Source organism: Hevea brasiliensis, chromosome 17, assembly GCF_030052815.1.
Source record: "Hevea brasiliensis isolate MT/VB/25A 57/8 chromosome 17, ASM3005281v1, whole genome shotgun sequence".
In the NCBI taxonomy this organism is placed as follows: domain Eukaryota; kingdom Viridiplantae; phylum Streptophyta; class Magnoliopsida; order Malpighiales; family Euphorbiaceae; genus Hevea; species Hevea brasiliensis.
The window spans coordinates 13645949-13658974 of NC_079509.1; the positions used below are offsets into that span (position 1 = coordinate 13645949).

Sequence of the window (13026 nt, forward strand, 5' to 3'; positions counted from 1 at the left end):
TCTCCTTGAGTTGCAGTGTTTGCTTGGCAGGTGAAGCCATTGGCTTTTTTTTTTTTTTTTTTTCTATGCGAAGAAGCCACTTATTCCTTAACAATAGGGATAGGGAAAAACTATTTTGTGAAAAAAATAATAATAAATAAAAGGAAAAAAACTCACTGGCTCAGGCATTGTGGACTAGATTTTTGTTTTTTTAAGAGGGAACTAGGGCATTATGGACTTGGATGGGGATGCTCGTACTTAATTGAGGTTGTTTTTATTGGGCTTGGCCTATTGGAGTGTATATTCCATCTAGGCTTTGCATCCACAACCCAACTTTGGAATTCTGTGCTGAGCTTTGACTTCACGCGCCTTTAACCCAACCCAATTTTAAGCTCAAATGAGCTTCATTTTTTTTTTTTTTTTGTCTGAAAATAACTTCATTCTGAATGATAAAGTTTGTGTTTGGTGTTATTATTAAAATTGTTATCATGGATTTCTTTTAAATGTATTAATTAAATAATATTATAATTTTATTTTTAAATTAAATTTAATGTTTTTTAATTATAAAAAATTAAAATAAATAAAATTATTTTAAATTATTTTTTAATCATAGAACTTCAACATTAAATGGAGCTAAAATGGGTATTTTTTTTTTAGGGTTAAAAATGCTTTAAAAATATAATTTTAAATATTATTATAAAAGTAATTTTTAAAAAAATTATTTTATTATTTTGATATTTTTATAATTAAATTTTATCTTAGATTAATATTTTTACTCTATAGTTAATATATTTCAAGAAGTATTTTTCTAATACTAACATCAACAATGTCAAGCAGACTTTTAGTCCAAAACAGCTAAGCTAAAAAAAAAAAAAAAAAAAAAAACGACAGAGATGATCCCGCACGTCCAAACAAAAACAATTAGAATTCAATGAAAGAACAAGCAATATAACAAGTTGCAGGGAACATCCCCTAATAAATTCCACATAATCAAACAAAGAATATTCACATTCCCTCCACAAAATCCTTAATTAGGTATAAAAATATTTTAACTAAAACATTGAATATTTTTTTTTCATGACACTAGACTAGGCAAAATCAGTTGGTGGATTTAGAATTTTTTTTTGAAAAGTTACATTAAACTTTTTAAGTGAATAAATTTTAAATACATAATATTTTTTTATATTAACTAGTTTTAAATTTTATTAAAAAATTGTTTAATAATTAAGATTATAAGAATTTTTTTTTTTTAAAAAAGCACAAACAATTCAAGGAATGGATGCATTTCTTAGTAAAATTATAACAATTTTATTAAGATACAGTAATCTATAAGATGGCAACTAATTAATATTTATGGGTAACTAATCTAATTAAATTTTAAGAGTACAAATTTAGATAAATCAAGTATGAGTAATAATATTAGTAATTGATTCAAGTCTGATTTTAAATTTTAGGTATGTATTATTTGAATATGTTTATATAAATAATAAATTAAATATAAAATATATTTTTATAATAAATTTTATAAATTTATATATTTTTTATTTAAATAAAATAAATTTTATTTTTTTAATGAAATTATTAAAATTTTAAAATATAAATTATTAATAATAAATGTTTTTTATGTAAAAAATCAATTAAAATATATAAAATTAAATAAATTTAAATATTTTTTAAATAATAATAATTAATTTTAAAATAAATTTAAGTCATCAATAATAAATTTTAATTAAGTTAGAAGCTGATTCCGGCATTAAGAATATGTGGTTACCGTGTCGTTGTTGTAAAATAATATATATATATATATATATATATATATATATCTCTTCAAAAGAGAGGTCAATTCACTTATTTTTAGGGCTAGATCCGCCACTGGGCAAAATGCTCCAGCCTGGACTGGAGGCTCTACTTTTCTAGTGACGGCGTAGCGAAGGGAAGCGTTTTGAATGGTTTCATTTCTTGTGGTTGCATGAAAATTTTTGCCGAAAGCAGCCAGTAGCATTGTATGATATCGACAACCAGGTGGATCAGATTACTTATTAATTAAGAAAATGCTAATCGCAAGAATCTAATATTGGAGGCAAATAAAAATCTTCCATTGCCTAAATAGCTTCATCAGCCGGCTTTCTTTCCATTTTTTTAACAAAAAGTCTCTGTTGCTTCAATTATTTTCCTTTTTCAAAATTGCAAATATTGTAATGTCCTATAAGCTCTATTGAGGAAATAATGAATTTAAATTTGTCAAATGGATAATGTATTTTTAATTATTAAATTAAATTTATATTATTATAAAAAAATTATTATCAACATTATAATTTAAATTTAAATTAATAAAATTTTAAAAAATGATTAACTTAATTTTTAAGAATTCAAATTCAGAACTATTAGAAAGCCTTTGTTTTCCCATAAAAGAGTATTTGACACAATTACTTTCGATATAATTTTGTAGAGTAATATTGAGACATAAATAATCATGTAAAAAAAAGCCAAATTTGTAGGAATAAAACCAAAATTTAAAGGAAAAAAAAAAAAAAACAAAAATTATCTTATTTCCCCTCTCCCATCCCATGCCATGACGACACAAAGTCCCAAACAAGCTATCGCTTTAGCGAATCGGGACACCGTAGTATCTCGCTCTACTCCAAGAGTTCTCTCTCTCTCTCTCTCTCTGTGCGGCAGTTAAGTTTGAGACTTTCAGTTTCCCCTCCATTTATGGCAACGTTCCTCGAAATTGTATATTATTTCTCTGGAAGAAAAGCCCTAACAGCCTCCATTGGCCACTCTTTCTCTCTCTCTCTCTGTTTACTTTGACAAAATCTACCCGTAGTTGAAGTTGAAGTTCATTCTCATGTCATGTGTGGCGTTAAATTGACCCTAAACAAGAATGCTTTGATCAATCAATCTGCTTATCGTTCAATCCTTCACTAGTAAGCTAAAGCTATGAGCGATTCTCAGACCTCTTTCTCCGACTCTGACTCTGCCTCCGTCGGCGCCATCGATCAGGTCCTTTTCTATCTTTTTTTTTTTTTCCATTAGTATAAGTCTTTTCTAGTTACTTTCTTTCCATAAATTCCTACTTCTTCTCTCTTTGCTTCTGGTATTTCATTGATTGTGATAGTTTATGCTATGTATTAACTTCGTATCCTTTTTTTTTTCCTTAAATCACGAGTCAACGCCTCGAGTTCTATGATTTCTCTCCTCTTTAATCGAATCTATGATTTTTTTACCATTCTTTTTACTCCCATATTAATTAATTTCATAATTTTATTAGTGCTGAACAGGACCTTCAGTCACAGGACCTTCAAAATACTAATTCAAATTATCAAATTTTTTACTTAATTGGATGTTAATCCTTTAATATATTTTTTCCCCTTCTTTTCTTGATGATAATGTCCTCTTATCCGATTTCTATCTTTCTTCTTCTTGGTATTAGAATGTAAGGAGGACTCAAAGAAGTGGCAGCGGTAGTCAAACCTTGGCTCCTGACTTACCGCGGCGGTGGCATGATGTTTTCTGGTTAGGGATCTTCTTGCTTCATTTGATCGGATTAGGACTTGCTCTTGCAGTTCTTGGGCTTAATAGGTTCAAGAAATCAGATAGGTTTAATATTGATAGATTCACCCCTGGCGCATCGGGAAATAATAGCGGTTTGACTGAGGATTATTGGCCAATGCATGCTCTTGCTGGAGGAGTTGGAACTGTACTTGGATGGACTTGGTTGTTGTTGCTTGGTTCTCGTGCAAATCAGATGATGAAGATCTCAGTCCATATTTTGACTACTTATCTTGCTGTGATCAGTGTCTTGTGTTTCTGGTGTGAGCAGTTTTTCTGGGGTGTTGCATTTGCAATTGGTGCTGCATTGCAATTTTTGTATGTCATATCTGTCATAGATAGGTACGAGTATTCTTTTTCAAAATAATATCTCCACTATGAGGTCTGGATTCTATATGTGCGTGTATGAAAAGAACCCTAGTGTATTTTTTTTTCCCCTCCCTTCCTTCAAGGAAAACTAACATTTGTTCCCTTTAATGTAGTTTGTGGAATGTTCTGATCTACAATGTTAATATCAGTTTTCTATTCAAATCTGATTGAAAAATAGATCTTTCACAATTTATCGTAGTTCTAAAGATGATATCTTATGCTGTTAAGTGTCTGCGGATTTAAGCATTTTTCTATACAGTTGAAGTAGATTTATTAATTTCTTGCAAGGATTATGTATCTATCTCTCTCTCTCTCTCAATCTCCTTTTTACACACCAATGCCATAGACAAGTTGCAAATTGGAAATTTGGATACTGAGATCCATATCTGATGGTTGCTGTTCTTTCACAGACTTCCATTTACCATGTTGGTGCTGCAAAAAGCTGTGAACATGGTATGGAGTCTTCCTGAAGTTATGAGAGTTGCATATGCATTCATGCTAGTTATGCTTCTATGGATGGGAATATGGTCTTTTGGAGCAGCAGGCGTTGTGGCTTCAAGTATGGAGGATGGTGGACGCTGGTGGCTTCTTGTGGTGAGCTGGCAAGTTTTGCTCTTTATTCCATCTTCTGTCTCTGGGATGAGAACTGCAACTGAGTTCTATTGGAACATCCCTTAACTACAGTCTAATGTGTAGATACTAGATACACTTCTCATGCTGTTAATTGTATGCCCAGGTTCTCTCAGTAAGCTTATTCTGGACGGGTGCAGTCCTCTGTAACACTGTACATGTTATAGTATCTGGGATGGTGTTTCTTGTTCTTATTCATGGTGGTCGAGAAGCAGCATCAATGCCTCCTAATACGTTGGTGAAGTCTCTAAGGTATGCTATGACAACATCTTTTGGCAGCATTTGCTATGGATCACTGTTCACAGCTGCAATTAGGACATTGCGGTGGGAGGTAGGATTTGCCTGTGTTTTCTTTTGTTTTAACTGGTTCACCACCTTGTGTCTTATTTGTTTCTCTGCTGTCCATCTTCTTAACTCAAAGTATATTTTAGATCAGGGGATTGCGGTCAAAGATAGGCAGGAATGAGTGCTTGCTTTGCTGTGTTGATTTTATGTTTCATCTTGTGGAGACTCTTGTCCGGTTCTTTAACAAATATGCCTATGTCCAGGTACTCTTTGTTAAAGTATTTCTATTTTTAAAATTTTAATGTGAAACAATATTTTGGTAAGATGCCATCCATGATTACCATGTAGTCCAGTACTGAAAGATTCAGGACATAGAAATTCTTATAAGAACTTGAACATTCTCCTTTTTGTAATAAATCTATTCCATAAATAGACAATATTATGCTTCTATTTGTCTTAATATGCAATTTTGGGCATATATTGGTATTGGTTTTGTCTAACAGTTAAATCTTAGGGCTTTTAAAAAGTTGTGATACTTCATATAAGAAATGTCTTTTTCTGCTCAAGAGGTTGAAGATTTTGTCACAATGAAATCTTTGACATGTATGCCTCTGAGCAGTTATATTCTTTGTGTAGAAAGAGATGATTCTCCTTAATTTCAATTAATCTGTACATGGGTATATATATACAATTGATTCTTATAATTGTGTTCTACTAATTAGGAAGAAATCCTAAATAAGAAATCCTAAATAGGAATACAGAATATACAGAGAAATAATATAGTGATTGACTTTCCATAACACTCCCCCTCAAGTTGGAGCATAGATGTTAATCATGCCCAACTTGTTACAAATGTAGTCAATCCTAGCTCCATTCAGAGCTTTTGTGAAAATATCTCCTAACTGCTCTCCAGTTTTGATGTGTCCTGTATCTTTTCACGAATAAAGTGACAATCAATCTCAATATGTTTGGTCCGCTCATGAAACACCGGATTAGAAGCAATATGGAGAGCAGCTTGATTATCACACCACAATTTCACAGGCAGGGAGGTCTTAAAACCTGTCTCATCTAGTAATTGAAGTATCCACGTTATCTCACATACTGATTGTGCCATGGCTCTGTATTCGGATTCAGCACTAGATCGAGAAACTACACTCTGCTTCTTGCTTCTCCAAGACACCAAATTTCCTCCAACAAAAACGCAATATCCAGTAGTTGACCTCCTGTCAACCTTAGATCCAGCCCAGTCTGCATCTGAAAAACATTCAACATTCAAATGTCCATGATTACCATATAGCAAACCTCTTCCTGGAGCGCCCTTCAGATAACACAAGATTTGTCCCAAGGCTTCCCAATGAGCAACAGTTGGGGAAGACATAAACTGACTTAGCACACTAACGGCATAAGCAATGTCAGGACGAGTGACTGTAAAGTAGTTCAATTTTCTTATCAATCTCTTATATCTCTCTGGATCTTCAAACAACTCACTATCCCCTGCTAACAGTTGTAAAGTTGGAGTCATTGGTGCACTACAAGGCTTAGCACCTAATTTTCCTGTCTCTGTCAATAGATCGATGACATATTTTCTTTGAGACAAGAAAATACCCTTCTTGCTTCTTATAACTTCGATACCCAAGAAATACTTTAACAATCCCAAGTCTTTGGTCTGAAATTGGGTTTGGAGGAAGGTTTTAAGAGATGAAATACCTGCAGAGTCACTCCCAGTGATGACAATGTCATCCACATAGATTACCAGGAGAATTAGACCAGCCTCAGATTGCCTATAAAATACTGAGTGATCACACTTACTCTTTTGCATACCAAATTCTTGTACTGCTTCACTGAATCTCCCAAACCATGCCCTAGGATTTTGTTTCAAGCCATAAAGAGACTTCCGAAGCCTACAAACTTTACCCAACTCCCCTTGAGCAACAAACCCAGGTGGTTGCTCCATATACACCTCCTCTTGAAGATCACCATGAAGGAAAGCATTCTTGATATCCCATTGATGTAGGGGCCAATCATATGTAGCTGCTAAAGAAATAAACAAGCGAATAGAAGTAAGTTTAGCTACAGGAGAAAAAGTGTCAGAGTAATCAACTCCATATGTCAGAGCATATCATTTTGCTACAATGCGTGCTTTTAACCTAGCCACAGAACCATCATGATTTACCTTTACTGTAAATACCCATTTGCAACCAATAGCTTTCTTACCAGTGGGCAAAGGCAACAGCTCCCATGTACCATTAACATCTAAAGCCTCCATTTCCTCTTTCTTAGCAGCACACTAGCCAGGATGAGACAGTGCCTCACCAACAGTATTAGGGATAGGAAGAGAGTCTAAAGAAGTAACAAAACACCGAGAACAAGAAGACAATTGATTATAAGAAACAAAAGAAGAGATAGGGTAAGTACATGAACGTTTACCTTTACGAAGAGCAATGGATAAGTCTAGATCAGAATTATGATTAGTATGAGGTACAGGATCTCCCAACGAAGTAGCTGGTGGAAGATTTGAGTCAGGAATCTCCAATCTCCTGGAATAAACATGAACAACGGGAGGTCGAGTAGGTCTAGAGACAGAAGGAACAGGTTGTAGGAGAGGACTAGACATTGGTTGGACAATATATATTAAGAGATTATCCTCCTCCCCCTGACTCTCATACACAGATGATTGAGGAAAAAATGAAGTGGACTAAAAAAATGTGACATCTGCAGAAACAAGATAACGATTGAGAGTAGGAGAGAAACAACGGTACCCTTTTTGGAGCAGGGAGTACCCAAGGAAGACACATTTGAGAGATTTTGGATCCAATTTGGTAACCTGTGTACGAACATCACGCACAAAACAGGTACAACAAAAAATATGGGGTTCAATAGGGAATAAAGATTTTGTAGGAAACAAAGCAGTATAAAGAATATCCCTATTAAGGATAGAAGACAGCATACGATTGATCAAAAAACATGCCGTAGAAACTGCATCCGCCCAAAAGTGTTTAGGAACTTTCATCTGAAAAAGAAGAGTACGAGTTACCTCAAGAAGATGTCGATTTTTTCTTTTGGCCACGCCATTTTGGGATGGGGTATCCACACAGGAAGACTGATGAAGAATGTCATTTTGTGTCATATAAGACTGAAATTGTGCTGAAAAGTATTCTTTGGCATTGTCATGTCTTAATATGCACACAGAAATATTAAATTGAGTTTTGATTTCATTACAAAAGGCACAAAAGATAAAAAAAATAACTCAGAACGATTCTTCATTAAATATAACCAGGTAACACGAGAGTAATCATCAACAAAAGTAACAAAATAACGAAATTCAGTTTTAGAAGTAACAGAACAAGGACCCCAAACATCAGAATGAACTAACTCAAAAGGGGATGAAGCCCGTTTATTGACTCTAGACACAGAAGGCAAACGATGATGTTTTGCAAACTGACACGACTCACATTCTAGTACTGATAAAGACTAAAATTGAGGACACAACTTCTTCATGGTAGACAAAGAGGTATGACCCAATCTACAATGAGCTTCAAGAGGTGTTAAGGTGCTGGAGCAAACAAGCGACCGCGGTACATGATTTTCTAGAATGTAGAGATCACCTGACTCGCGTCCTCTACCAATAATCTGTTTCGTCGTAAGATCCTGAAACAAACACTGTTCAGGAAAAAAGGAAACATAACAATTTAAGGTACGAGTAAGTTTACTAACAGAAAGTAGATTAAAAGAGAATTTTGGTAGACACAAAACAGAAGACAAAGAAATTGACGAAGTCGGGTTCGCAGTTCCAGAATCCATAACACAAGAAGTAGAACAATCAACTAAAGTAACAGTAGAGGAAGTGAGATTAGACTGAAAAGCAGATAGAATACTAGAATTACCTGTCATGTGATCTGTCGCACTAGAATCAATAACCTATTTGGATGAGGAAGACACAAGACATGTAGTGGATTTACCTGACTCAGCGATTGCAGTGACAGGGGAACTGGTAGGCTTTAGAGATGCATGATATTGGGAAAATTATGCAAAATTCTCTGCAGATACCAAAATAGTTTTCTCAGAGGAAGATACTGTAGAATTCTCTGTTGCCATATTTGCCATCTGTGATCGTTGATTTTTCCTCTGAAGTTGCGGACAATTATATTTTGTATGGCCAGGCTCATGGCAATAATAACAAATGACTCCTCTTGAGTTCTGATTAGAACTAGCCTCTCCATTACGCTGACATTTGCTGTAATTTCTCCTCTACTTCTTCTTCTATTACCCTGTTGTCCATTTGGATTACGGCTAATAAGAGCACTACTGGCAGGTTGTGAAAATTGGGTACTCTCTGTATGAAGAACCCGTGTGAACGTTTCATGCAAAGAGGAAATCTCAGAACTGGAGAGAATCTGAGATTTAGCAGTCTCATACTCTGAAGGAAGGCCTGCAAGAAAACTCATAACAGCCAGTTGCTCCCGTTGAGCCTGCTGAATTTTCACATCAGGACTAAAAGGCAACAATACATTAAGTATCTCATATACTCGTTTAAAATCCATAAAATAAGCCGTGAGAGACTTATCCTCTTTCTCAGTACGGTAGAATGCCTTACAAATATCATAAATACGGGAGATATTCCCTTTACTAGAATACAAAAAATTTAAGTAATCCATCAATTCCTTAACAAATTCACAGTGATTAATTAAACTAATTACCTCACTGTGAATCGAGTTTAGAAGCTGCAAAAACAACCGAGCATCCTCCCTTAGCCAAGTTTGTCGTGTATCATCAGTGGGTGGATCTTTAGTAAGGTGATCATCTTTATCAATGCTACGCAAATGGATCCTAACAGTCTTACTCCACTCCAGGTAATTCGAACCATTAAGTTTGTGTTCCATGATCTTAGTCATCACCAGAATCACATCAGAAATAACATTCTTATTGTCTGCCATTTGTTGAGACAAAGAAAACTAACCGAAACGCTAATCCAAAGTGCTTACAGCAGCAAAATAACCCAAAATCACAAATCAAGCAAATACCGAAATAGGATCTGAGAGCCAAACCTCAGAAGTCCTTTAATGGTGTACTGGATCAGGCAACAGCACACAGTGGTGGAATGAGGGGGTTGAGGCGACGCCGGCGATGTTGATCGGGGTCGAAACGGCCGGTCGGCGGCCAAGGTCTCTCCTGAGCTGGGTGGTGAGAACAAATAGTCACCCTAGATAGATGACCTGCTCTGATACCATGTAGAAAGAGATGATTCTTCTTAATTTCAATTAATCTGTACATGGATATATATATATAATTGATTCCTATAATTGTGTTCTACTAATTAGGAAGAAATCCTAAATAGGAATACAGAATACAGAATATACAGGGAAATAATATAGTGATTGACTTTCCATAACACTTTAAAAGTGATATATGCCATGTTTGAAATTTAAATTTTGTGCATTGGTGTTTATTTTTTAACATAAAGCAACCTGGTAACAGATTTGATGGTATAACTGAGTGGAATGGGGATATTGAAAGTCATTGTGTGGGTGGAGTAGGAAATTGAAATTTAGAAATGTGATGTGCCTATATCTAGACTTGGCGGTCTATGATGAAAAGAGGATCATTTTTATAGAACAAAAAAGTTGATTCATTGCATATTGAAGTGTTATGGAGATCATGTTGGAAGGCCATGGGAATTAGCAAATGTGTTCAGTCTTGTGCATATATGTTTTGATTAATTAAGAAAGGTAGAAGAAGATTATGAGTAATAGGACCTTGAATGCTTGGGGAGTGTGTTGTAGAAAACAAAACAAGTTTGCTGACTCAGTTTCAGATAAGGTTCCAGCTTCCAAGTTTTGCAACAAGAAAAACAAAAAATCTGGAGACAGAAAAAATGGTGTAGTTTTTATATTCCCTGCAGTCTCAGGTGCTGAAGGAAAATGAGCAAGTTTGTGTTTTGGGAATGACAATGAACGTGAAAATGTTTTCCAGAAGTGGCAATGGCCTTTATTTTTCATATTGGTAATTAATATGCTTTGGGAAATGGGTTATGTTTGGATGGAAAGGAATACGAAAATGAGAAAGTTTGGATAAGAAAAAATTGCTTCAAGAAATATTGGATTTTGCTACAATTTCAGCTGACTTGACAGTGCAGAGTGGCCTGAAGAAATTGAGGCTAGTTGGTATTATGCATTGATGTTAGAGAAGATTCAGAAGATTAAAAAAAATATAAGGGAATTATTGAATGGCCTTCTCTTGTAATTTTAGTATGTGGTTCATAATTTATCATATGGAAGTACTCCTGAGGCAATGTATTGTGCAATTGGGGATTCCAATTTGAATGTAACGTGTCCTACTTTTCTGGGTTTCCAATGCATTTGCCTCGTGATATATTTCTCCATTTACATATGTACTTCTAACCTTTAGGGCATCTAATGAGAGGAATATACATTCCATCCTGTTTTCTTCATTTTTTTTTTTAACTTGTGGGGTTGGTGGGTGGGGATTTGTTGAAACATGTATGTCTTTTTTCCTTGCCCTTGACTTCTGTTAACCATTTTTTTCTTTTTGTCTCACCATCATATATCAATTATGTCAAATTCAATTATGCTCTAAAAAACGAACATTTGATCATTTATTGAGAATCTGGTTTGTATTTTTATTCAATAGATTTTTTCAATGTATCACAAGATTTCCATTGGACTTGTCTTTTATGCCGGGTTCTCAAGGTGAAGTATGCTTCTACTTTTTCCACCGTGGATGGTAGTGCACTGTTCAGTAGAAGTGTTTTCACTTTGGAATTTGAATTCTTAATTTTGATTTTGTATTTTTTGCTAAGAAATAGTTGAATTCTCTTAAGTAACTGCCAATTCTTGCAAAATTGGATAACAATAGCATAGTTTGATCTGTTATTTCAGATAGCTGTTTATGGAAAAAGTTTTAACCATTCAGCAAGGGATGCCTGGGAATTATTCCAATCAACTGGAGTTGAAGCACTTGTGGCCTATGATTGTTCAGGTGCTGTTCTGCTGATGGGAACACTTTTGAGTGGACTAATCACGGGAACATGCTCAGCTGTTTGGACTTATATCAAGTGGAGTGACAGAGTAATCATGATAGGATCCACTGCAATGTTGATGGGAATGGTCTTGGTACGTTTTCTTTCTTGCCTGGTGTTTATATTTTTGCTAACTGCTTTGTAATCCCATAGTCAATTGGAAGTTCCATGTTTCTCTTGCTGGTTCTTGTGCTCCAAGTATCGCATTATTTAAAGGATATGCAGTTTCCTTGGTTGTTTAAAAGTTGGATTTTGGAATTATGTTTCAATGTAGCAACTAGCCACTTTGCCCTTCAGTCTTATGTAAACAGCAGAGTTTAGACAGATTAACCTTTTGACCAAGTGGCAAGTACTCATCCTGGAAAAGAAAATGAAGTATACATCTTGTTTATAAAGCAAATGTTTATGGTTCATTTTTAAGAAAATTTGAGCAGAATGAGAGACCCTGCATATTAATTGTGCTCTATCAGAATTCTCTTTCAGGATAAGTTGCATCTTGTTCTATGTTGATAGAGGTTTTTGATGATCCTTCAACTGCTGTTGCTGATGGGTTGCAGTTGCTGTAATAAATAAAAGTTGGCTTCAGTTTCATATTTCTCTAAAAGTCCAAGCAAAGCCAGCCATTTATTGACCATATAATTGGGTGATGGTTCTGTGAAAATACTGCTCATCAACAATGAATGAGATTGTAATCTGAATCACAAACCATGCTTTCATGCTGCAAATTGCATTTGTATCTCATTGCATTATAGCATGTTTTTCTTGTTTGCACGTCCCTCCCAACCAAAACCATACTTTGTGCGTGTGCATGTGACTAACACGAGGGATACTTCTGCTCCAGGTTGGAGTAGCCATGGTTGTAGTTGAGAGTGCTGTTACATCCATATATATCTGCTATGCGGAAGACCCATTGTTGATTCGCAGATGGGATGCTGAATTCTTCGACCAATTGTCTGAGACCCTGCACCAGCGTCTTCAATATAGGAGTGACCGAGCAAGGCAAGTATTGACCCAGAATCGATTTGATAGTCACATGCAAGAAACTATTACTGTATGATTACTTTAGAATATACACACTGAAATTTACTGCGCTTAAGTCAACTTGTATTTAGTTTGGACTTCTTGTGGACTCCATTACAAAGAAATGAAAATCATAGATCACAATTCTGTTTGAA

The 13026-nt window shown here is 34.9% G+C and overlaps 1 protein-coding gene across 2 annotated transcripts; it reads left to right on the forward strand.

The window, feature by feature from the left end:
• Nucleotides 1–2592: 2592 nt before the first annotated feature.
• Nucleotides 2593–13026, forward strand: LOC110661454 (uncharacterized). Of its 2 annotated transcripts, none has more exons than XM_021820085.2 (7): nucleotides 2593–2982; nucleotides 3413–3873; nucleotides 4311–4494; nucleotides 4637–4782; nucleotides 4967–5078; nucleotides 11712–11945; nucleotides 12693–13026. In XM_021820085.2, the coding sequence occupies exons 1-7, from the start codon at nucleotides 2920–2922 to the stop codon at nucleotides 12906–12908; spliced, it is 1416 nt and encodes a 471-aa protein (XP_021675777.1). In that variant the 5' UTR covers nucleotides 2593–2919; the 3' UTR covers nucleotides 12909–13026. The 2 variants fall into 2 exon arrangements, with proteins under 2 accessions (XP_021675777.1, XP_021675776.1); XM_021820084.2 differs by having other exon boundaries at nucleotides 2595–2982; nucleotides 4637–4861; nucleotides 4962–5078.